This window comes from Gracilinanus agilis, chromosome 4 (genome assembly GCF_016433145.1).
Source record: "Gracilinanus agilis isolate LMUSP501 chromosome 4, AgileGrace, whole genome shotgun sequence".
In the NCBI taxonomy this organism is placed as follows: domain Eukaryota; kingdom Metazoa; phylum Chordata; class Mammalia; order Didelphimorphia; family Didelphidae; genus Gracilinanus; species Gracilinanus agilis.
In genome coordinates this window covers 275,727,536-275,752,412 of record NC_058133.1, presented here as the reverse complement: position 1 = coordinate 275,752,412, position 24,877 = coordinate 275,727,536, and the positions used below count along the sequence as shown (strand labels likewise).

Here is a 24,877-nt window from a genome sequence, read left to right as displayed (position 1 = left end):
CACTCAGCCACAGCTGGGAGCCCCGCCCCCAAGGAAGCCCCCAGCCCCAAAGAAGCCCCCCCACTCCCCACCCCTCTCAACCGCAGTTGGGAACTCCGCCCCCTCAGCTCCCCCCCACAAGCCTCCATTTGGAGCCCCGCCCTCTCAGACACCCGACTCGGCTTGGTGTCCCTCTGGTACCCCGCCTCCTTAGAACCCACCCTCCCACATCTTAGCCCGGTTGCGAAGCCGGCTTCCTTAGAACTTCCTCAGCCTCGGCCTCAGGGTTTCATAAATTGGGCAGGATCTGGGAAAGACCTGCTGGGGAGGAAAGACGATAGAGATGGTGTGGAAAAGACTGCAGGGCACGCCTAGTAGAGCTAGGGAAAAGGAAAAGAAATTGGGGGTGGTGTGGGAAAGAAGTAAGAAGGGGTGGGGAATGGTGTGGGGAAAGACCTGATAGGTAGAAAATGGGGGACAGTATAGGGAAAGAAAGAGAGGGATGGAGGATCATGTGAAGAGAGACCTTGGGAGAATAAAAGAGGGAAGAGGGAGGTGAGAGGGAACTATGTGTGGAAGAGATGTGGGGAAGATAAGGAGACTGTGAGGAGAAAGGGGGGGAGGGGCTGTGTTGCGGGTCAGGGGAGGACATCTGTGGGATATGGTGAATGGATGTGAGAGAAATTTGTTTCTGAGAATGGTACTGTTGGAGGGGGTCTCTAAGACTTGTATTATCACTCAGACCAGGCTTGGGGCTCACCTCAAAAGCTACCCCTCAAAAACAGAGACTCAGAGGAGAAAAATCTGTCAAAAAAGATGGGGTGATTTCAGATGACTTGTTTAGTGGGGGGGTCCCCCTGCTCCCCTTCCCCTCCAATCTGAACTCCTAGGTCAGCCCTACAACATCCTGGTTTCCTTGTCCTCCTCAGGACACAAAACTAAGTTGAATCCCCCTGGATGTGGCAGCCAACTGGAGAAGGCTCTGCAGGGAGGCTGTGGTCTGGCTCTGGCCCAGCACCAAATCTGAACCTAAAGCTAGAAAAGGCTGGCCTCAGGAATGCAGCAAGCAAAACCTTATTAGCCTGGCGACTTCAGTCTCAAGTCCATTACTGGACAATATGAGCTGCAGGAGCCTCCAAGACCAGGGGGGCCTGGGATCTCTAGCAGTGGGTCTGCCTGGCTTAGCCCTTTTTCCAAGCCTCCCAGTGGCCCCCCTCCCTTCCCCACACATTCTTCCTTTGTTGTAAGAGCTGCAAGGGGTGTAGGAGGAGGGTGTGCAAGAGACAGGCTCCACAGAGATAGGCTCCAGCTGCTGTTCACTCCTTCAGGATGGGCTGGGAGAGATCATAATGTCTTCTTTCCCAATAGGCTGGGGGGTTGGGGGGGGTACACCAGGATGGGTTGTAGGGCTCCAGCTTAGCCTTCACTTCCACCCAGCTTTAAGCTCTGAGGATGATGGGGGAGGGTCTCCAGAATCCTGGAGCCTGGGTGAACAGCTCTCCCTGTGAGCCAGCAACAGAACTCTAGGGACCCACATGGCTACCACATGGGACAGCCAACTTTCATTATAGCTGACTTTTTACAGAGCTCTCCCTGATGAATCTCTAACAATCAAGTCTTGCTAATAAGCTTCCTATGTCCCCAAGTCTGTTCTTATTGGATATGAAATTCAACACGACCCCCAAGTCCTTCAAAGGCCTCCTTGAAGACCTCACAAGATACACTGGATAAGGAAAAGAGGCAAATACCAATAATAATAATAATAGATAACATTTATATAGCACTTGGAAGTTTGCAAAGTACTTTACATGTTATCGCCTTTTGAGCCTTACAAAAGTCAGTCAGTAAGAGCAGTTACTACTCCCATTTTATAAACAGGGAAACTGAGGCTCAAAGAGGTCAAAGGTCCTGCCAAGTCACATACCTAACAAATGTCTGAGGCATAATTAAAACTCAGGTACTCCCAATTCCTAGGCCAACACTTCTATCCAATATATCACCTAGCCACCCATACCTCCTCTTTCCAAGTACACAATCATCACTTCTTCCTTTTCATTGGTCTCCAGCATTTACCATGGGTCCTGCCCTATTCCCCCCCCAGAATAAATGTGGAAGACTCATTTCCTGATTACTTTATTTAAGAAAAGTGAAATATTTGGACCTGAAGGAAAGGAATCTGTAGAGAAAAGTGAGGCCAAGGAATAGGAATTTGGCCAGTCCAAAGACCCTTCATACTAAAACGATGATATTGGGCCTCAGCCCTCCATTCCTGCTGAATACTTGCTCTGGAGTCTCTGGAGGACTCCGAACTACTCTAGAAGATGGCAAAGGAGTAAAAGGGAGCCCAGCAGGGCCTTCCTGAGGATGGAACCAAAGCCTAAATGGGTAGAGCAACCCAGCAGTTTACAAGTTTCCATCCCTACTGGTCCACCAAGGTCTGACATTCTGTTCCCTGGGACATGGTAGAGGCAGGAACCACAGAGAATGCTGTGTGTGTGTAGAATCACTGTAGGGAAGATCCTAGGGAGTCAGATGTCAGCTGCTTGAAGAAAGGTTCATAGTGCTAGCACTGAGGCCTCGTGACCCCTGAAAGAGAACACACCCCATCAGTCCAGGTCACCCTTTCAAACACTTGCTTCCTATCCATTTCCCTCCCAAAGCCAGGCTCTTGCAACCCATCTCACAGCCAGGGCTTCACTCTTTTCTCCTAGTTCCTCAGATATGCATTACATCCTCTAAATTTCAAACTTAAGAAGGGGTTGGTTTTGTGTGACCCTGGGCAAGTCACCTAATCCCAACTGCCTAGCTCTTGCCCTTCTGTCTTTTGAGTTGTTACTAAGACAGGAAGTAAGGGTTTTGGAACAATTTTAAAAAGAGGCTTTTTTGCCATTAATTAAAAGGGTTTCAGTGTGATTTTCCTTTAGTTCTACTTAGGTAGCAGAAAATAGCAGTGATGATATCTGTAGATAACAAACCTTAGAGTTGAAAGGGGACTTGGAAACATGAGTCCAACCTTTCATATCTCAGATTTGTAGCCCAAAAAGGGAAACTGAACTCCTACGTCAGCCTTACAACACAGTCACACAGGTAATAAGGAGCAGACATTGGGCTTCAAACCCAAGTACTCAGACCCCAGATCCAGGGTTCTTTCTACTAAATCATGGCTCTGTATAATTTATTGCTTTTGATGGTCACTTCCCCATTAAAGTAGTAACCTCTCTTAAACTGTCACCTTTTCTTAATGTTTTTATTTGTTCCCTCTCCCTCCTTATTGATGACCTAAACCCATTACCCAAGAAGTACACTGCAAGTGCCCACTTCTTTGTTCTATACCTCTGGTCTCAGATATGCCCATGGATAACTCCCCAAAATAAACTTCCTCCGCTTTCTCTCCCCTCCTCCCCATGCCTCCCATTTTGAATGATCTCAGATGGTCCTGTTCCCTACTCCCCTCCCACCCATGCCCAGTCTCTCCCACTCAGAGTCTGTCCATCCCTATTTGATGTTCCCCCCTTACCTGTTTCCCATCCTACTTCCCTCTCCCAGGAGTCCCCCTCACCTGAAGAGACTGCTCACTGGGCTGATTTAAGTAGTTTAAGGAGGCTGCTCGCTTCATGTTGCTACTGTAGAGGAAAAAAGAAAGTGAGTTTCCTGGAGTCTAGGTCTCCCTAGGTCTGCCTGCTTTCTCTCCGTGGGCACCTCCACCCCCTGCTGATAGGCTCCCAATCATTCACTTTTTTCACCTGTGTATTCCTTCTCTCAGCTCTTGCCCCTGTGCTATTCCTTCCCTAGCCAGTCAACAGACCTCCTTCCTTTCCATTTACCTCTTCAATATTTACTTCTTTCAGGGAACCACGACCATGGCTGGGGAAGGGGAGGGAAGTACCTTGGGAAAGCCCTTGTTTACCCAGTTAGCTGTACTTCTACCCCAATGTGTACCTGGAGGGTCGGGGCTCATTTCCCTGCAGCTTTCTTACTAGCAGTTCACTGCTTCGCCGAAATACATCTCGGATCTTTCCTAAAGAGCCACTCCTCTGCAGGGTCCCACTACCATCCTAGGGGGTAAGGGGAAGAAGAGGGCAATTGAGAAAAGATTCAGCAAACTCTAGGCCCACCCCCTTCTGACCCCCAGGTCCATGTTCCTATTCCCCATGGAATGATGAATCTGGCTCAGGTTCTCCCCTATCTGGGGAATAAGATTCTGTTCCCCAAAGCCTCTTCTCCCTACCAGAATGAGAATGGGGGATCCACAAAGAAAATGCCAAAGGAGAATAGGATGGAGAATCAACACTGTGCCCAACAGTTCTATCCACACACATCCAGGAGCAGCAAAAGGGAAAGGGGAAAGAAAGGAAGGAAAAAAATCACTCACCCCTGACCACTCTACAGCAACGGAGGCCTCATCACCCCCTTCAAATTTAACGCTGGCCCCAGGACCTTCTTGAGTCTCCCCAAGCAGCTCTACTACCTTAGTCTGGCTGATGGGATCTGTGCCCTGGCAGGAAAAGGAAGGGAGGGGAAAAAGGGTTAGGAATTTCTGGATCTATAGATTCCTTAGGATGTTGCTCCAACCCCTTGCCACAAACAACCCACCCACAACCGTCACCCTGCTGTGACTCTTCATGGCTTAGCACACATTAAGGTGAAAGGCCATTTACTTAAATTTTCTCTGCTCTTCCCCTCCTAACAAAATGTTACTTTGGTCTGTACCCCTGGTGAAAAAAAAAAGAGGGGAAGAAAACAAGCATTTATATAGCATCTAATATGTGCCGGGCACTATGCTAAGTACATTTGATCCTCATAACAAACCTGAGAGATAGGGGCTATTATGATCTTCATTTTACAGATGAGAAAACTGAGGCAGGCAGAGAGTGACTTGCCAAGGGTCACACAGCTGGCAGTGTTGAGGCTGGATCTGAACTTGAGTCTTCCTGACTTCAGACCTAGCACTATAATCATTACCCTACCCTGCTCAGATAACAATGTTAGCTCTAATGCTAGCTTCCTTTTTAAAAACTGGTCCCTGAGGGGGCAGCTGGGTGGCTCAGTGGATTGAGAGCTAGGCCTAGAGACAGGAGGTCCTAGGTTCAAATCTGGCCTCAGACACTTCCTAGCTGTGTGATCCTGGGCAAGTCACTTAACCCCAGTGCCTAGCCCTTACCACTCTTCTGCCTTGGAACCAAAACATAGTATTGATTCCAAGACAGAAGGTGAGGGTTTATTTTTTTAAAAAATAGTCCCTGCTCCTTTAGCTTCCAGAAAACAAGAGATGAGCCTGAGCTACCCATCCCATAGTGTCTCTCCCCAAGGTTCCTCCCCTCCCTAGTTTCCTACCTGTTTTCGGGAGCGTAAGGCACATTCTTCCAGGGTCTCAGCTGCTTCTAGCTTTCCCTGGCGACGGTAGAGAGCTCCAAGGTTCCTTAGGGTAGTGTTAACTGTAGGGCTGTTGGTGGTGACATCAGAAGGAAGAAAAGAGAAAAACCAGAAGATGGGTCTAGGGCAGTGATGGGCAAACTACAGCCCACAGGCCAGATGCGGCCCCCTGAAATGTTCTATCAGGCTGTGCAACATTATTCCTAATCTGATGAATACAATGAGTAGGATACAATACAATGAAACTTAGAAAGAGTTGCCTTAGAAACAGACTGAGAGATAAGCATTTCCTTTCCTTTGGCCCCCTCTTTAAAAAGTTTGCCCACCACTGGTCTAGGGTCTAGCCAACTGGGGCTACCCAGAGATACTGTATTCTTATTTAACCACCTCAGTGGCCATGAGCATCCATCTTACCTGCTGACCTTGCATGCCTTGTACCAGCCTCCATATTCAGCATAGGGTGCACTGTCCCGGTGCCGGCTCTGCACAATAGGGAGGGGAGGAACATGAGAGATAAGGAATATTGTGAGGTGAGAATAAGGATAATGCCAGAGCATTCTTAGGGTCAGAAGCTAGGATAAGGAAGGTGCCTTAAGGCACCTAAAGGCAGCCAGAACTGATGGTAGAAGGGGAGGGTCACTGAAACAGCAAAGAGAACAGAGATCAGTGTCCCAGGGCCTATACTCCCAGACTCACCTTGCTCATTTCCTCCCGCTCCTCTGCATGCATCCATATGGGCTTGTGGTCATCTGGGAAGGGTAATATATTGGACAGGAAACAGAAAACTTAGAAGAGCATGCTGGATCTGAGGGAGCCAGACCTCAGGGGCAGACCACACTGACCCTGAGTAATGTGGTCTAAGTCATCCCTGGGAGCCATGTTCTCCTTCCCTTTGGCCACCCCCAAGTCCCACACACCCACCATCCACAGACCCAAACTCCTGCACATGAGCCCGGGTTAGAATCTCCTTGTACAAAGTCTCAGCTTCTGCATATTTTCCCTGTTTCAGGTAGCAGGAGGCCTGAGGTAGGAGGCAAGAGGGACAGATGGGATATTATGAAGAAATGAGAAGAATAAGGGGGTCAAGAGACAGGGAACAAGGTTTCTCTCAGACAGGTTATAAGCAATTTCCCTGCCCCTCCCCTACTCTGTCTCCATCCCTGACAGAGTCTAACCTTCCTAATATCTTTCAATTTCTCTAATCCAGCACTTACTTCCCAGCATCCCCAGCCTCAAACATCACTCTGTCTTTCCCCTTCCCAAGAAAAGAGCTTGGTAAATTCTGAGATTAGCCAACTACCTCCTTCAGAGTAGCTCTTCCATACCACCAGAGCCCTGAGGTAGAGAGAAAGTATCAAACTGGAAGGGTAGAGGCACCTGTCATGGCCCCTTTCTAAAGGAGGCCATAAATGTAAGGTTCTTTTGCAAACCTTAGTGTCACATTTGTGTTATCCAAAATCATCATGATGACTATTTCTATTTTTTTTTAATCTAGCTGCCTCCTGTTACTATTACTATTACTATCTCATCCTACCAAACTGTCTTAGATAGGAGAATGGTCAATTAGACAAAGGGGCACTCTGAATGCTCTGATAGCCTTGGGTCTCCTCCCTTCTTCCTTCTGCCTCCTTCCCTCACCAGATTGTTCTTGGTTCGGGCCACATTTGGGTTGTCCGGCCCCAGCTGACCCTCATAGATGGCCAGGGCTCGGCCATAGTAGCGTTCTACTGCCTCATATTTGCCCTGGTTCTGGCAGAGGAGGGCCAGGTTGTTTAGCTGCTTTGCCACATCTGGGTGGTCAGCACCTAAGACCTGGCAGGGAAAGAGAGAGGGAAATGAATGCTCATTGTGGGGCAGCATAAATGAGCCAAAATGGGGAGAATTAAAGAAGAAAGCAATGGGGAAAAGGTTGGGGTAGAATGGAGAAGGAAGGGAAGGAGGGCGGAGGGAAGGAATCCCAAATCTAGGAGGAAGGAAACACCTTTTCTCGGATCTCCAGGGCTCGCTGACACAGTGGCTCTGCCTCCTTATACTTGCCCCTCTTCCCATAGAGCACAGCCAAATTGTTGAGAGTGGCAGCCACCTGTGAAGAAAATCCCATCCTTGTCAAAAGCCAGCCCTGAAAAGGCAATCCAGAGAACCCATCAACCCAAGGATATAGGGCTTGTCCTTAGGGACATGAAAGCTGCCATTCCAGGGATGCTTTGCTCCCTTTACCTTTCTTTCCAGTAAATGGGATATTAAGGAAATAGCTAAATAGGATTTAGAGGATATATATCCTAACCCAACCCTCCCTCTATTTAAGGGCAGTAAAGGAAAAACAGACATGCTAAGAATGGAAAGGGTAGGAAAGAAGAGGGATGCTGACCGCTGGGTGGTCCCGGCCCAGGGTGCTCTCACGGATGCTCAGGGCGTCATTCAGCAAGTGGGCTGCTTCCTTATATTTGTTCTGGTCCCTGCAGGGGGACAGGACCCCAGAGTTCATGGGGACAGGTCATCATATACTTATGTGATCCCATCTCCCTCTTGCCAGTCCCAGGTCAATCCAACAATCACATCTTATTCATATCTAGCCTTCCTCTCTTTGGGGTGTAGGGGACAGCTAGAAAAATTTTTCCTTCTATGAGGAAGACAGAAAGTCTGTGGTGAATCCCATTGGGAAGGCCTTACTATATGTGGAGCATGACAGGTCTTTCTCCCAGGGAGGGAAAAGAAGGCCAATAAGAGACGGTGAGTCTAGGGAGTTGAGATATAGGAGTCTTATGGGAAATAGAACTAATCAAAAGGCCTAAAATCATTAGAGTTAAAGGGATAGAAGTTGGGGGAAGGAGTAGAGAGGTAATAGGACCTTCTGCAGACCAGTCCATCATCTTGAGTTTTCTATGTACTCTGCACATAGTAGATTATAAATAAATGCTAATTGTTCTTGTTTTGGGTAGTGATCAGGAGGAACTAAGGGAGCCTGAGGAAAAGAGAACAGGGTCTCAAGTAGGGGACAGAGAGAGACAAGGTACATTGACTAGGATGAGGAACAAGAGTAGGGAAGACTTACCGATAGACCAAGGCAAGGATGTTAAGCATGGTGGCAACATCAGGGTGGCCTCTGCCTGAGGTGCGTTCCAGGTCTTCTAGGGCCTGTTTGCAGAGTGGCACTGCCACCTCATATCGGCCCTGAGCTGCATACTGGATCACCAGGTTGTGCAGGGTCCGCAACCGTGCTGGGATCTCATAACCCCCTTGCTGAGCAGCTGAAGTCCCCTTGGGCACTGGGACACCACCACCCAATCTCAGAGGCTGGCACTGTGCCCACAAAGGACTCCTCTACTCACCTGAGTCCTGCCCCATCCTTGTTACTTCTAAGCTCATGGCTTTCCCCTCCATCAACAGTCCCCACCCTATGTCCAACTCCCTGCCTATGCATCCTCATGACACATATATCCTACACTTCTTCTCTTCCCAATCCCTTTAAACTCCATGACCACTTCTCATACGTACTTTGCCCCTAGTTCTATATGTCCACTCCTACTGACTGAGGAGTTTGAATCCCTGGAGGATTAAGTTCTATCCTTGGTTTCTCTCCTATTTCTATGTGTTGCTATGCCAAAACCAGGGCAAGAATGAGGAAGTAGAGTTGTACTAGAATTGGGCTGGCCTATAAACTGGCTCTCTACAAGAGACTTCTGGGGCCAGAAAGCACAGACTCTCCTTTTTATTTGATTCACCCTCCAGCCCCATAGATGGACTCACAGTCTTGGCTGGGCTCCTCTTCTTCCTCACTGGGGAAGAGATCATCTAGAGAATCCTTATTGGAATTGCCCTCTTTCTCCTCCTGGAAGAATTGAAGCAGCATACATCATGGCAAAAATCACTCCTGACTAGAGTTCCCTGTAAGAACTGTACAACAGGGTCACTAATTGTAGGACCCTTAACTTGCAAAACCATTCATCCTTTTGATTCTAGAAAAGATAGGACTTAACCTAAACAAAAAAATCTCTTTAAATTTTTAGAATCCAGCTTTATAGTTACCCATGATAGAATTTCTCATACCTCTCTTCCTTTTTATTCTACCTATAAACTACCTCCCACAGAAAGCTTTTTCTTATCGACCCTCCCTCATTTCCCAACTTCTTAATACAATCTCTACCCCCTTCCTCCCACTCAATTCAGGTAATTACAGTGTTTTGATTGATCCATATGTGCTTATGTGGATTATGTGTCTGCCTTAATCTATCTTGAAGGCAGGGAACGTGTCTGATCTTTAATATGTACCCAAGCATCTAGGCTAGTGTTGGTGAAGTATTGGCACACGTGCCGAGCTGGCATGGGGGTGGGAGGTGCAGCTACTCTGTTCCCCATCTCCACAGTGCCAGGGACATTTTTTGCATGCCCCTGTTCCTCTGCCTAGCTGCCCAAAGAAAGTACTTCCTCCCTCTGCTCTCTGGGGTGATGCAGGGAAACTCAGCTTGAAGTTGCAGTTTGGGCACAAGAACTTGAAAACCTTCACCAGTGTTAATCTAGGCCAGTGATTCCCAAAGTGGACGCTACCGACCCCTGGTGGGTGCTGCATCGATCCAGGGGAGCGGTGATGGCCACACTTTTTTTGTATTACATTCTATTCTGAGTTCAATAAATAGTTTCATAATTTCCAGGGGGCACTAAGTAATATTTTTTCTGGAAAGGGGGAGGTAGGCCAAAAAAGTTTGGGAACCACTGATCTAGGCCCTTGCTAACACACAATATAGATTTGCTGGCTGACCCTCACTATTGTTAAAAATTATCTTTATTCATTTCATTATTTCCCAATTACACGTAGAAATTCTTTAAGAATCATTTTTTAAAATTATGCATTCCAAATTCTCTCTCCCTCCCATTCCTCCCCACTCCTTGAGAAAGCAGGCAATTTGACACTTATTATACATGTGACCCTCATTATTAAGAAATTCATCCTTATGTCCTAACTCTGGTCCCTCTAGGCAAGATTCTTTCTCCTCATGATTTCAGAAAAACTTTGGAAGACTTATATGAACTAAGGCAAAGAAAAATGAGTAGAACTAGGAGAACAATATTCATAGTATTGGCAACACTGTAACAATGATCAACAGTGAAAGTCTTAGCTATTCTGATCAATATGAGGATCCATGATAATTCCAAAGGACTTATGAGGAAAATTGCCATCCACCTCCAGAGATGAGAACTCTGAGTCCTGATTGATGCATATTGTTTTTCACTTTATTATTCTTGCCTTTTTTAAATTTGCAATATGGCTATTTTGAGAAGGTTTTGCATGACTTCACATGTATAATGGGTATCATATTATTATGTTCTCAATGGGGAAGGGAGGGGTTGGAGGGAGTGAGAAATTTGGAACTAAAAAAAAATTTTTTTTTAAACCTTTACCTACTGGTTTGGAATCAATATTAAGTATTGGTTCCAAGGCAGAATGGCTGTAAAGGCCAGGCAATGGGAGTCAAGTGGCTGATCCTGAGTCACATAACTAGGAAATGTCTGGGACCAGATTTGAACCTAGAACTTTCTGTCTCCAGGCCTAGCTCTCTACCCAATGAGCTACCTAGCTGCCCCCAGAACTCAAATTTTTAAAAAAATTAATGAAAAGATGGTATCTCTTGGTGATGAAATACTATTGTGCTAAAAGGAATAATGAACTGGAGGAATTCCATGTGAACTGGAATGACTTCCAGGAATTGATGCAGAGTGAAAGGAACAGAACCAGGAGAACATTGTACACAGAGACTGATACACTGTGGCAAAAATCAAATGTAATGGACTTCTCTACTAGCAGCAATGCAATGATCCAGGACAATTCTGAGAGAAAGAACTGTGGAAGTAGAAACATAAAAGAAAAACAACTACTTGATCACATGGGTCAATGGCGATACACTTGGCAATGTAGACTCTAAACAATAGTGCATCTATAGATATCTAAACGATAGTGCAAATATCAATAATATGGAAATAGGTCTTGATCTATAAAACCCAGTGGAATTGCATGTTGACTACAGGAGGGGGTGGGAGGATGGGAGGGAAAGAACATAAATAAAGTAACCATGGGAAAATTATTTTAATTAATCAATTAAATAAAAATTTTTAAAAATTAATGAAAAAAAATTAAAGCTATCTGTAGTGTCAAAAAAAACCCTGCCCCCACCATTCTACTTTTCCAACATAATTTCCTATTAATCCTCTACAGAAGCCTTCACTTCAGCACAAATGGTCTACCTCCTCTCTCTCAAATGCTTATGTTTCCCTATCCTTTTTTTAAGCCACTCCTACTTTGGTGCCCCAGTAGAACACCTGGGTTGGAGTCCTACCTTGGACATTTCCTAATTTTGTGGCTTAACTCATGGAAATCACTTAACCTCACTAATAACTTCTTCATCTGTAAAATTGTGGACAATGCCCCTTGTACTTCCTATTTCCCAGGGCTCCAAGACATTAGCAATGGAGGGCAAGCTCTGACAGATATTATTGCAGTGGGAAAGTCTGGCAGATGGACTATGTGTCTGTTGTCCAAGTACAAGCCCAGGTGACTTCAGAGAGAATCCTAAGTTCATTTGCATACTGATGGGAGGATTTGTTTTTTAGCATCTAATAAAATATAAAAGAGGTGTTATTTGTGTTTGTGAGGGGAGCACCCTAGAGATGAAATTATACTCTGGAGGTATGCAAAATGATATAATATGAAATTATACCCTAAAATAACACCCTGGAAGTACTGACAAAGTGGCAAAGTATAAGGAATGCTGCCATGGAACAAGCAATAACCAAGTTTGAATTCTAGCTTGGGCATGTCCTACCTGTGTGACTATGAGTACATCAACTTGGGCTCTCTGACCCTTTTCCTCATCTATAAAATGAGGACAAATACCTGTACTGTTTACCTCACAGGACTGTTGTGAAAAGAGTCCTTTCCATAAATATAAACTCAGACATGGTGCCAAGTGCATGATACGGAAGTTCAATAAATCTTTGTTGGTGCCTGCTCACCAACCTATTTTATGCCCATGCCCTGGTACTATGTCCCCACCTTGTGTTCATGGTGACCCTTTCCCTGCCACTCTACTCACCACAGGAGGTCCATCTTCATCATATTGGCGAAGCTGCCCCATGAACTCCAGGTGCTTTTTCTCTTCCTCCAACTGGGCTACTGCCTGTTCACTACGCTGCAGGCGCTGCTGAGTACCTGCCAGTTCATCCCTAAGCCACTGGTTCTCCTGACATAACCGCCGCACTTGGGCCCTAAGCTTCTGCTTCTCTGATTCCACTGTGCCAAGGTGGTTTGCCAGTGCCAGCATCACCTGGAAAGAGCAGACAGATAGGACTGGACTGAAAGACCCTGTGACATTGAAGGAAGAGCACTAGACTGTGAGTCAGAGGACTTGAGTTCAAATTTCAACTCTATAATTTATTACCTCTGTGACCTTTGATAAAAATTCATAAATATGAAAAGTCACTTCACCTTTGTAGGTTTCAGTTTCCTTCTCCATAAAAAAAAAAAAGAGGTTGAATTCAATGCACTCTAAATTCTTTTTTTAACCCTAAATCTATGCTCCTATTAAAACCAACTATGAATACCATGTGTATGTGTAGAGAGGGTAGTTGAAGGAATGGTAAAAGTGTGTCACATATTAAGTCTTAGTTTCCTTGCTTAGTATTTCTTTTACTTAAGTCAAATCAATAAGCATTTATTAAGCACCTCCTATGTACCAGGCACTGTGCTAAGTGTTTGAGGAAAGAAAGAATAGGAAAAAAGAGTCTCTGATCTCAAGGGGTTCATGGTCTAATGGTGAGACAACATGCAAATAACTATGTAGAAACAAGCTAAATTGGAAATCTATAAATATATAAAATATATAAATTTATATAAATATAAAAAACATTAATTGGAAATAATCAACAGAGAGAAGGTACTAGCATTAAGAGGAATTAGGGAAGGCTTCTTAGAAAAGGTGAGATTTTAGCTGGGATTTTGAAGATAAGAGGCCAGAAGATAAGGCAATGGGAAGAAAGAGGATTCCTGGCATGGGAGAGAGCCAGTAGTAAAAATGCCTAGAGAGGGGAAATGGCATGTCATGGTTGAGGAAGAGCAAAAAGGCCAATTGATGTTGTAGAGTAAAAGACATTAAAGTGTATTAAGACTTGTTTTTTTTCTTTTTTTTTTTTTTTTTTTAAACTCTTAGCTTCTGTGTATTGGCTTCTTGGTGGAAGAGTGGTAAGGGTGGGCAATGGGGGTCAAGTGACTTGCCCAGAGTCACACAGCTGGGAAGTGTCTGAGGCCAGATTTGAACCTAGGACCTCCCGTCTCTAGGCCTGATTCTCAATCCACTGAGCTACCCAGCTGCCCCCTGTATTAAGACTTGTAAAGATAGGAAGGAACCAAATTATGAAGAACTTTAAAGGCTAACAGAAGATTTTATCATTTATCTTAAAGATAAATAGGAACCTACCACTTGAGAATTTATTGAATAAACAGGTGGCATGATTAGACTGTGCTTTTAGAAAGATCACAGCTAAGTGGAGCATGGATTTGTATGGGCAGAGATTTGTGACAGGAAAACCAGTTAGAAGGCTATGGTAATAGTCCAAATGTAAGATATTGAAGGTCTGTACCAAAGTGGTCATAGTATCAGAGGAGGGCAAGGGACATATATCAGAGATGTTATAAAGATAAAATTAGCAGGACCCTTTTCACTGATCTTTTTCCTTTCCCCACAACATATCCCTCACTCAGTTTTTTCCACCAATCTATTTCTCCCAGTTCTGAGTCCTGAATTTTCCTCACAAACCCAACTGCCCTTCCCTTGAAATCTTACTTTTACCCTATTCTCCATCCCAGCCCTCTATTTTCCAGGCTTCCCAGCTTACCTGTGCCTCCCCCAGACCCAGTTCAATGTTTTCCATTGAACGGCGAAGCTGCCGGGCCTTCTCGTGTACCAGTCCAGCTTCATGGCCCTCATGTTGCAGGCACTGAATAGCATGAGCCAGGCTCTGTAACACTGCCTGGTGCTCACTTCTCAATGCTTCCAAACCCTGGGTCACCAGCCGAGTGCTTCCCAGGATCTCCTCTTGACTCAATCGGTGAACTGCTGGCTCTTCCCGCTGTCCTAGTACCAGCCCTGACATCCTGAGCCAGAGGAACCCAACCTGGGCTGGAAAGAAATCATGGAGTTGAGAAACAGAAACAGAAACAAAAAGACAGAGACAGAGAGAGAACTGTAACAATTTAATTTTGTAGGGAAGGGATCATGATGAGAGTTAGAGAAGGGTATATATATATATGTACGTATGTATATATACTCTATACTAAGGAAAGCCAGACTCAGTATGTGGAGATTAAGCCTGGAGATGATAAAATTCAGCAGAAGAGATATAATAGAAGGGGCAATGGTTTTCAGAATTGAGGAAAGATGTTGGGCAAGAAAAATATACAAACATTACAAAAGTGTGGGGCAGCTAGGTGGTTCAGGGGATAGAAAGCCAGGCCTGGAGATGGGAGGAAGACAGCAAAGGAAGTCAGTAAAAGGAATAATGAATAGAGTGCAATAAAGATAGCCAATAACTATGTTCTAGAAAAGAAAAAAGAGAATTAACAGTTCTTAAGGTATAAAAAAGCCTGAAGGAGACCTAAGAGAAAGGGTTGGGCACAGGAGTCTCCATAAAGATTTAGTCCTTTAATTCTCTAGGTACCTAAGGTGCCCTGAGCCCAACCTCACAGCCTAATTACCCCTGCTTCTTCTCAAATTCCTGTTTTTCTGTATTCTTCTTTCCTATGGGCCAGTCATTGTATCAAGCAGTATAACCCAAACCAAGGATAAAAGCCCTGGGCTGCAGGGCTGAGGCAGGAGCCAAGGGTCAGGAAAAACCTTACTCAGCCCAGCAGACCAGGAAACGCCCTTATACAAGGTCCAAGAGTCCAGTAGCACCTCCTGCCACCTCCAAACATCCAGAGCACCTGACACAGAGTCCCACCTAGATTAAATCATCTTTTTTTTTTCTACATACCCAGTCCTCAAACCCTGAAAAAGAACTACCTCCCCCATTTCTCCCAAGAAATACTGTCAGCCCTCAGCTCTAGTGCCTAAAGGGGAATAAGCAGAAGTAAGGAGAGGGTTTGCTTAGAAACCTAAGGAAAAGCCAAGTTCTGTTTCCGGTTTATTAGTCAAGAAAGATCTTTGTGTCTTGAGAGAGGTGTCAGTCCAAGGGTCTATGTGGAAAGAGCAGAGGAATCTGGCCCAGACCAGATAATCTCATTCTACTTTGTTCCTCCCTCCTCTATCCAAGGCAACTAAAAATAAGAGGGTGATCCCCAGAACTGGTGAACAATATTTACTAACATGCAAACTTAAGTCTTATTTTCCAGAGACAAACTAGGTAAAGTAGAATGTTTGTCTAAGAGTAAGGAGGCACTATGGTCTGAGTCTTTGAGGTTCACTAGTAGGTATGATCTTCTGGTTAGGAGTAATGAGGTGGGGGAAGAGAAAGCACATGACTCACTACCTATTTGGGTGTAGGGAGTAGTTTGTCTATCCTGGAAGCTATAATCATTATAGTAGTTATGGAATATGTAATATGATAGTATAATATATAACATAATGACATGAAACATATTAGTTAATATATTTTACCTTCTCTCTAACCTAATGGAAAATGTATGTGCATCTCAGAGTAATGATAGGGGAATCCATTTTTCTGCTGCCCAAGGAATTGGTGTGTCATTTGGGGAAAGAAGGAGAGACAACTATGTATGTTCAAGAGGAAGCAAGAATCAAGTTTATCTGTCCCATGAGAGTGGGCAAATGTCACAGATAGGGAAGGATTAGGAGAAAAACTGCATGTCTGTCCTACTAGGGAATGATCATTTGTAGATGTCTGCCACCTTTGTCCTAGGAGGGTATGAAGATGTTGATATGCACATCTCTCTTGGGAGAGCAAGAATGTGTATTATCTATTTGTCCCAAATGGGGTTAAGGATATTGCAGCTGTCTGTCCTAGGAGGAAATAAGGGCATATATGTATCTATCAAAGAGTACATATGGGTGTTTGTGTTTACATACATGTAGTGTACCTATACAGTCTCTGGCTATCCAAGGAGAAAGTGAGAGTGTGTCTGTGTCTGTGAGAGTGTCTGTCTATACAAGGAAGAGGTTCTTGTCCAAAGAAGATGTGTGTCTGTTCAAGGAGAGTGTGAGAGTGTGAGACTGTGTATGTGTCTGCCTGTCTGTCCAAGGGAGGGGAAGAGTGTGAAGGTCTATGTGTCTATCCAAGGAAGGAATGAAGGTCTGGATGTGATTGCCTAAGTATAGGGTGAGACTGTATACATATATGTCTACCTGTCTGTCCAAGTAAGGAGAGTAGGTATCTGCCTGTCTGTCAAAAGATGGGGTGAGTGCATATATGTCTGCCGGTCTGTTCAAGGAGGGGGTGAGAATGTGTATGTCTGCCTGTCCGAGGGGGCGAGAGTGTGTATATCTATATGAGTCAGTCCAAGACGGGGTGAAGGTGTCTATGTGTCCGTCTATCTCAGGGGAGAGTGAGAATGAGGATGTGTCCGTCAGGATGTCCAAGGAGTAAGCGTGACCGTCTCTGGGTGTCCGTCCTAGAAGTGGAATAGGAGGTGAGGGTGTGTCCTCCCGCCTGTTTGCGGGGTGTCCCTTTCTGTCCTGTGGTGCCAGAGTGGGATATGGATCCCCAGATTGTTTGATGAGAGGAAGGGGGAGGGAGAGGAGGGAATTCTACCAGAAACTCACCCTGGGTACGTCCGTCAGTCCGTCCGTCTGCCCGCTCCCCCGCCGATACTGCCCCTTTAAATCTAACATGGCGGTCGCTCAAGGCAATTGTTTTGACGGCTCCTTGGGGCGGAGCCTAGCTCCGGTCACGCGGACAAGAAACCTCTCCGGGACTGGTTGAAGCCAGTGACACCGCAGGGGGCCGAATTCTGCATACTTGGATTCACCTCCTCCAGCTACGACTAACATAGACCTCCTTTCCGGACCGGACCCGGGATGTTGCGTCATCAGAAGGCGCCGAGGTGAAGTGGGAAGGCGGCATCCGGAATTGATACTACCATGGCTCTGCCGGCACTGTCCCGAGCTTTGGGCTCCCTCAGCCTGGCCGCAGGTCCGCGCCCTGCCGCCCAGGTAATCGGCCTGCGCGGGGTCCAGAGCTTGGGTCTACGAGAGCGGGAAACGAATTGAGGGGGGTGGAGGAGGCATGGGAAACATCTTGGCCTCATCTATGCTCCTTTCCAGAGGTCATCCCCAACCTGGCGTACAAGGCTAAGGAACACGGGGCTGGGAATCAGGAGTCCTGGGTTCTGATCCCAGGCTTGTATTTAACCATCTGTGTGACCTTGACCAAGTCACTCATCCCTCTGCTCTGGGCTTCTCTCTTCTTATTTCAAAAATGAGGCTAATAATCTTGCCCTGCATCTCTCTCAGACTTACGTTGAGAAAATCTGAGCTGTTCACACAGACTGTCAGTCAGGAGGGGACATCCTCCTTTTGTAGAGAACACTGAGACATAGAGGCAGATAAATGAGAAGCCAAATAGTGTGTTAGACTTGGAGTGGGGAAGGCCCAAGTTTCAATTTTGCCTCATACATTTACTAGCCATCCGAGGTTGGGCATGTCCCTTAACCTCTTGCCAGGTTGTTTTCTTTTCTGTAATATGGGGATAATAACAGTACCCACCTCACAAGGTTGTTGTGAGGTCCAAATCAAGTAAGATAATCTATGAAAGTGTTTTGCCAATTTTGTAATCTGTCATAGGCCTCCTAGCTCCTAAGCAGTACTTTACTTACTATTCTAGACTAAACTAGATAGTTCTATATAAATAGGAGATTATCATCATCATTATTATTATTAGGAACATCCAGTCACTACTACAATCATATTTCATAAGTTGTAGGCTTGGCCATGTACAAAGTACTGGTATAACAGTGAGTGGCAGGGTGCTAAGAGTGCTGAATTTAGAATCAGGAGGCCTGGATTCAAACTGTAACCCACTTCTTCATCTGTACAATGAAGAAAAGTTGGATTAAATAACAGTTTCAGTCAGCTCTCAATCTATGATGCATCTGGGTCTTCGGGGAGAGACTAAATACATCTTTAAAATATATTTAAAAGATCTGTGATGTGATATCATAGGATGTGCACACCCTCAACTAAAAGAAATTGTTCCCTCTCCACTCCTTAATATGTGATATTAATAATTTACTGTGGCCAGAAACTCCTGAAAACCTTATCACATGATGCACAGCCTTTTTTCTGAGCTAGCTAGGCTGATCCTTAAACAATAGACACCCATTCCCTTACTAGTCTGTAACTGAAGCCTTTACAACTTGGTAAAATATAACAGATAGGGCAGCTCTAGGTGGTTAAGTAAATAAATTCAACATTGGGCCTGGAGTACAAAAGATTCAAGTTCAAATGTGGCCTCAGATGCTTCCTAGCTGTGTGACATTGGCCAAATCACTTAACCCCTATTTGCCTCAGTTCTTCATTTGTAAAAGAGAGACATACTGGAGAAGGAAATAGTAAACCACTCTAGTATCTTTGTGTACAAGAGTCAGATAGACTGAACAACAACAGCAGCAAGAACATACCAAAATTCCACAGGTATAGTTTTCCAGAACACACAACCACATCTTGATGAGACATTTTAGTGGAAGGTATACCATATACAGTGCAGGGAAAAAAAATCATTAACAAAAGCATTTACATTCCAGAGAACAAGGTATTCACTTTATTTCGGGGTGGGATGATAGAGTAATAGGAATGACCAGGATAGGGTGGATTCAATGAAGTAAGGTCCTCCTGAAGGAGATCAAGGTGTGAATCAAGTTTGGAAGGTGAAAGTTTTGGTAGGAAGCAAAGGGGAGGGGATTCTGGGTGAAGAAATCTCCCATAAGTAGAAAAGAATAAGTTGTATGTGGGGAGACTGTGAAGACAAATATAGAACATGTTTACACTACAAAGAATACTAGAAATTAAATAACTAGCTTGAGAAACTTCCTGGTAAAGATATACTATGAGCTGAAAGGAGCCCCCTTCCAAAGGCCCTTCCCTGAAGTGACTCCTTAAGTTAGTGGGGTTTCTCTGCTTATCCTTAGGTGATGAACAATGTCTTCCTCCAGCCTTCTTCGGCTGGAATGCTAGTTGCCTGCCGCTTTTTCCTGACCTCTGGGGTCCTTAATGCAAACTTTGTTTCCTGGAAGAGTCGTACAAAATATACCATTATGCCAGTGAAGATGAGGAAGTCAGGGGGCCGGGACCACACAGGTAAGAATAATATTAGGTATGATGGAAGTAATGGGGGGGAGGGGGAATGAAACCTTAAAACCTGAACAGCTCATGCACCAGGGAGAGGATTTTACTGAGCTCCACTGGTAACAGAATGCTATACTAGATAATGGGTTTGGTGGGAATATCAAACATGGCCTTCCATATGTGGCATATATATACATCTATATAGTATTGGAGTTAAGCATTAGAAGACCTAGATCCAAATCTTTGCTTTATTATTCCAAGTGTGACCTAGGGCAGGTTAGCTAAGCTCTCTGGGCTTTTTTTGGCCAGTAAAATGGAATACTTCACAGGGGTTATTGAGAAAATAAAAGGAGATCATATGTGAAAAGTATTTGTAACCATGGCACATATCTAAATTTAGTTATAATCTCTGAATACTGAGGAGTTTATGTAGTTGAAGACAATTTCTTCAGTATTTAGAGATGATGTGGTCTTTCCAGTAGAAAGAACACTAGATTTGGAGTGAGAGGACTTGAGTTTGGATCTTTGTTCTACAGATTGTGACCTTGAGCACATCAGGTAACCTTTAATATCTCAGCATCTTCATCTGTAAATAAAGGGTTTAAACTAGAAAAGCTTTGCCATCCCTTTGAGCTCTGAATCTATGATCCTACTTCAGTTACCTGTGATGTTGTCAATATGAATGGCAGTACACAGATAGACAGTTGCTGTCGTCTCTTCCCATCCTATCCCCACTACTATCAACATTGTGATGAGCCTCTGATTCCTTAGGCTGGCCTCAGATTACAAACATACAATCTATGCCTTGGCCCTAGAGCTGTGAGAACCTGATATCTCTAAGCCTTGAGGAAGGCTCAGTGGAGGCGTAATCAACCAAAGAATACTTATAAAGTAAGTTTTGAACAAGTGCAAGATAAGAAGAGTACAGCCAGGTGGTAGAATGAATAGTGCCAGGCCTAAAGTCAAGAAGATTCATCTTCCTTAATTCAAATCCAGCCTCAGCCACTAGCTAGGTGACCCTAGGCAAGTCATTCATCCTGTTTGCCTCAGTTTCCTCATCTGTAAAAAATGAGCCTGAGAAGGAAATTGTAAACCACTATAATATCTTTGCCAAGAAAACACCAAATGAGGGGGCAGCTGGGTGGCTCAGTGGATTGAGAACCAGGCCTAGAGACAGAAGGTCCTAGATTGAAATCTGGCCTCAGACACTTATTAACTCTGTGACTCTGGGCAAGTCATTTAAACCCCATTGCCTAGCCCTTACCATTCTAATGCCTTAGAACAAATATAGAGTATTGATTTTAAGAAGGAAGGTAAGGGTTTTTTAAAAAAATTTCCGAATGAGATCGTGAAGAGTGGGCCATGACTGAAAAATAACTTAACAGCAACAGTAACAGATTAAACAGGGTAATTCATGGGGGAATGTCTAATAAATGAGTAATCACAATGAGATAGAATTAGTCAGGAATAGCTGAATTAACCAGGTGTTGTCTAAAACCTACTTCCTCCTCCAAATCCTATTTGATTTTTCCTTCTCTATAATTCTCCATGTCTAATTAGTAATCTAAATCCTGCTCACACAATGTCTCACATCTGTGTGTGTCCCTCTCCAGTCCCCCCCCCCATTGTCCCATTCATTATAACCACCCTAGCAGGTCGAAGGTCAGGCCCATCTCTGTTTACCTAGTCTACTTTTAAAAACTCCAATCTCATTTTGCTCCAATCTATCCTTCACAGAATTGTCAGAATATTCTTACACGTGGGACTTCTTTCCTAAAAACTTGCAGATACTCCCAATCATCTTCCATATTTCAAGAGATTATGATTTCACTGATGTTGATACTGGCTTCACATTACATATCACAACTTATCACAACTTATCCAGGCTCCTGGGCAGTTGTAGATTCTTCTGCTCAACTTTTTGTTGGTAATAATACCTTCCATATGTCTCTTGGTGACCTACACCTTTAATTTTTTAGATTCTACTATTCTATCACTTGTAACAATATAGCATCACTGAAAAAATATTAATGTTTCTTAAAAGTGTGTCTTTGAGGCCATTAAAATCACTGTAATTTCCCAAAAATTATTCAACACATTCTGTTCTTCCACTTTATTCTGGGTACATTGTATCTGTCCAAGATACATGAATGGGCAGGTAGGTGGTATACTGAATAGATTCCTAGACTTGGAATCAAGAAGATCTGAATTCAAATTCTGAAGCAGATACTTTGTGACTAGTCAAGTGACTTAAGTCTCAGCTTCAGCTATCTCATTTATAAAATGGAGATAAGAAGAGTGCCTGCATCCTAGGATTGTTGGGAGGATTAAATGATGGAATATAAAGCACTTTGCAAATCTTAAAGTATTCTATAAATACTGATGGACCAGCTCTAAGGATTATCTCTCTAGTAGCATACATTCTTTACTTGGTTTTTCCTGTGCGGTTGTTTTAAGTGTTTGTGTAGCCTCATATTTAGAAAGTTCTGCAGTGTTACAGACCTTGATATAATCGGTAAAAAGTTATTTGCAACGGAGTCCATGGAACCTTTCTCAGATTAATGTTTACTTAAATGTATAAAATAAAATAGATAGGCTTATGCTGGAAGCCTATTATATTGAAATATAATTGTAAAAAATGTTAAAGTTCACAACCCATATTAAAAACCCTGACCAACCCCCTGCCCCTTATTTTACATAAGAGAAAACTAAGGCCTAAAGAGGGAAGGATGAAATGATTTGATAAAAGTCACATAACTCACATCCAGGTCTCCTGATTGCAAATCCAATCTTGACTGTTCTGTCATTAATGGATGATAAATGAGTATTCAAATCTCTGGTTTACATTGGAGTAACTAATAAAGATACATGTGAGGTTAAATTGCCTATTTAAAAAAAAAAAGTTATTTGCAAGCATGAACACCTAAGTAGGACCTTATACCACAGACATGCATTGCATTGCATCACTGACCCACTTTGATATAGGCTTTGCAGTGGACATTCTCCATGATGGTGGCAGACATCTTTGTCCATTATACATTTCCTTGTTTGATGTTAATAATCAGAAAGTCACTGCATAGCTACCTTTGTTGTTAAATCTTTTCAAGAAATAACATTCTTTAATTAAATCCACCAGCCCTTGTATCTGTCCCATTATATCCATCCACATGACTATTCCCTGTGTTCATGCCCTCATCACCTCCTGCTTAATTTCTTCTATAGTGTCCTAATTTCCCTTCTCTCCAATTTATTCTCAACATGGTTGACAGATCAAATCCTAAAACAGTTCTGGCCATGTCACTCCCTCCTTCCAAAAATCTTCAGTGGTACCCTATCACTTCTTCATCTTGGCATTCAAAACTCCTTGCAAATTGTCTCTGCCAAACATATTTCACATCATTCACATCATGTACTTTGTACTTCAGATAAAATAGCTTATTTGTTGCTTATCAAGTGTGGCAGTCTTTCTCCTTTCCCCAGGCTGGAATGTCTTCCCTACTTATCTCTATCTTATAGAACCCTTTGCTTTCTTCTGGGCTCAGATGAGATGCTACCCTTTTTAGAAATAACCTGTATTGCTCTTTCTCTTTCTCTCTCTGTATGTGTATGTGTTTCTCTTTCTTTCCTCACATCTTGTATTAACTTCTCTGATAGATATTACATCTTTCCAGTAAAATATAAATTACTTGAGGGCAGAGTTTTGAGCTAGACCTTAAAAGAAGTTAGGGACTTTAATTGGCATATGAGGGAAAAGATGTAATCCTGATAAAGTGAAAAGCTTGGTCATGGTTGGGTGAAGACCCTGCAAGTTGATGTGAGCAGTGGAGAATAGACTGGGTAGGGGAAGGAGGCTGACAGAAGGAGGCATTAGAGAGTTATTTAGGAGTCATCTTTTCCTTGTACCCCTCTTGAACATACTTCTACTCATCCAGGAAGTATAAATTTTCTTAACCTGAATTGTGTTATGCTCTCCCCCTTCCTATAGGTCGAATCAAAGTACATGGTATTGGTGGAGGCCACAAACAGCGTTACCGAATGATTGACTTCCTTCGATTTCGGCCTGAGGATGAGGCCAAGCCAGGGCCTTTTGAGGAGAAGGTCATTGATGTCCGCTATGATCCCTGTAGGCAAGTATGAAGGATGGGGGTTAAGAGGGTCAACTGAAATGGGGACAGAATCTGAAGGGAAACATTCAGAGCAATTGGAATAGTACAGGGAGCTGACAGAACTTCCAAGAAGGGATGAGGCTCTTTAGGGAGAAGAATCTAGGACTTAAGGGATATCCTAGATGACCTGCCTCTGTCACGTCACTTCACTTAGGTCTGCAGACATTGCTCTTGTTGCTGGGGGCAATAGGAAACGCTGGATTATTGCTACCGAAAACATGCAAGTAGGAGACATACTCCATAATTCTGACTACATTGGCCGCATGGCAGGTATGGGAAAGCCACAAACAAGGTGAAAGTGAGGGCTTTGATTGATGGTCAGGTGAGCTGGGATGATGGTAAGGATTCCCAGTTAAACTGATGAAATTGTCTTTCAGTTGCTGCCAAGGAAGGGGATGCACATCCTCTGGGAGCCCTGCCCATTGGGACTCTCATCAACAACTTGGAGAGTGAGCCAGGCCGGGGTGCCCAGTACATCAGAGCTGCAGGTATGAAATGGAATGGGAAACATTCCATTAGCCAAGAAGGGGAAAAAAAAAACAGGAAACATGAATAATGATAACATTTCCCCAGGAAATATGATGAGGATATAATCCTATTGTTAGACTAAAGTGTTCTGTCTGTCCTGTTACCCTGTGTGTCAGTTCCTGATTTGTGTGTTATGAATATGTTGTCTAGAGATTATTTGTGCAGGGGAGAGCTGATATGGGACTTTCTGTCCTACACAGGAACCTGTGGTGTACTTTTGCGGAAGGTCAATGGAACAGCCATTGTCCAGCTGCCTTCCAAGAGGCAAATGCAGGTATATGTGTGGGTAAAGAGTGGCATGAGAATTGGCAAAGAATGTAACCCTCTCCTGGATCAGGTGTCTTAGGGTCTAGAATCCTCCAAGGCTTCTGTGTCCTATTTCAGTACATACCCATACACCCACAGGCTGTGGTTGCCCATGTTTCTTACTCATTGAAATTAGGGTGAAGGGGAAAATACCTTTCCCATCACTCACTTCACAATGAGTTTTCCTTGCCACACAGTGCCTCTCTTCTGCTCTCTATGTCCAAGTTCATTGTTTTGGGG

General features: G+C 44.0%; 2 protein-coding genes across 3 annotated transcripts; one reads left to right on the top strand and one right to left on the bottom strand.

The window, feature by feature from the left end:
- Positions 1 to 2,099: 2,099 nt before the first annotated feature.
- On the bottom strand, positions 2,100 to 17,188 carry KLC4 (kinesin light chain 4). Of its 2 annotated transcripts, none has more exons than XM_044674651.1 (16): positions 17,118 to 17,188; positions 14,236 to 14,519; positions 12,438 to 12,668; positions 9,100 to 9,181; positions 8,405 to 8,618; positions 7,721 to 7,808; positions 7,334 to 7,435; positions 6,991 to 7,164; positions 6,274 to 6,373; positions 6,049 to 6,101; positions 5,767 to 5,834; positions 5,314 to 5,422; positions 4,352 to 4,474; positions 3,919 to 4,034; positions 3,539 to 3,602; positions 2,100 to 2,565 (listed from the first exon to the last, which is right to left on the bottom strand). In XM_044674651.1, the coding sequence occupies exons 2-16, from the start codon at positions 14,491 to 14,493 to the stop codon at positions 2,515 to 2,517; spliced, it is 1,833 nt and encodes a 610-aa protein (XP_044530586.1). In that variant the 5' UTR covers positions 14,494 to 14,519; positions 17,118 to 17,188; the 3' UTR covers positions 2,100 to 2,514. The 2 variants fall into 2 exon arrangements, with proteins under 2 accessions (XP_044530586.1, XP_044530587.1); XM_044674652.1 differs by lacking the exon at positions 17,118 to 17,188 and adding an exon at positions 15,095 to 15,282.
- Positions 17,189 to 17,411: 223 nt separating this feature from the next.
- Positions 17,412 to 24,755, top strand: MRPL2 (mitochondrial ribosomal protein L2). Its single transcript, XM_044674259.1, has 6 exons — positions 17,412 to 17,507; positions 19,481 to 19,649; positions 23,623 to 23,764; positions 23,958 to 24,073; positions 24,181 to 24,291; positions 24,532 to 24,755. The coding sequence occupies exons 1-6, from the start codon at positions 17,436 to 17,438 to the stop codon at positions 24,675 to 24,677; spliced, it is 756 nt and encodes a 251-aa protein (XP_044530194.1). The 5' UTR covers positions 17,412 to 17,435; the 3' UTR covers positions 24,678 to 24,755.
- The last annotated feature ends 122 nt before the right edge of the window (positions 24,756 to 24,877 follow it).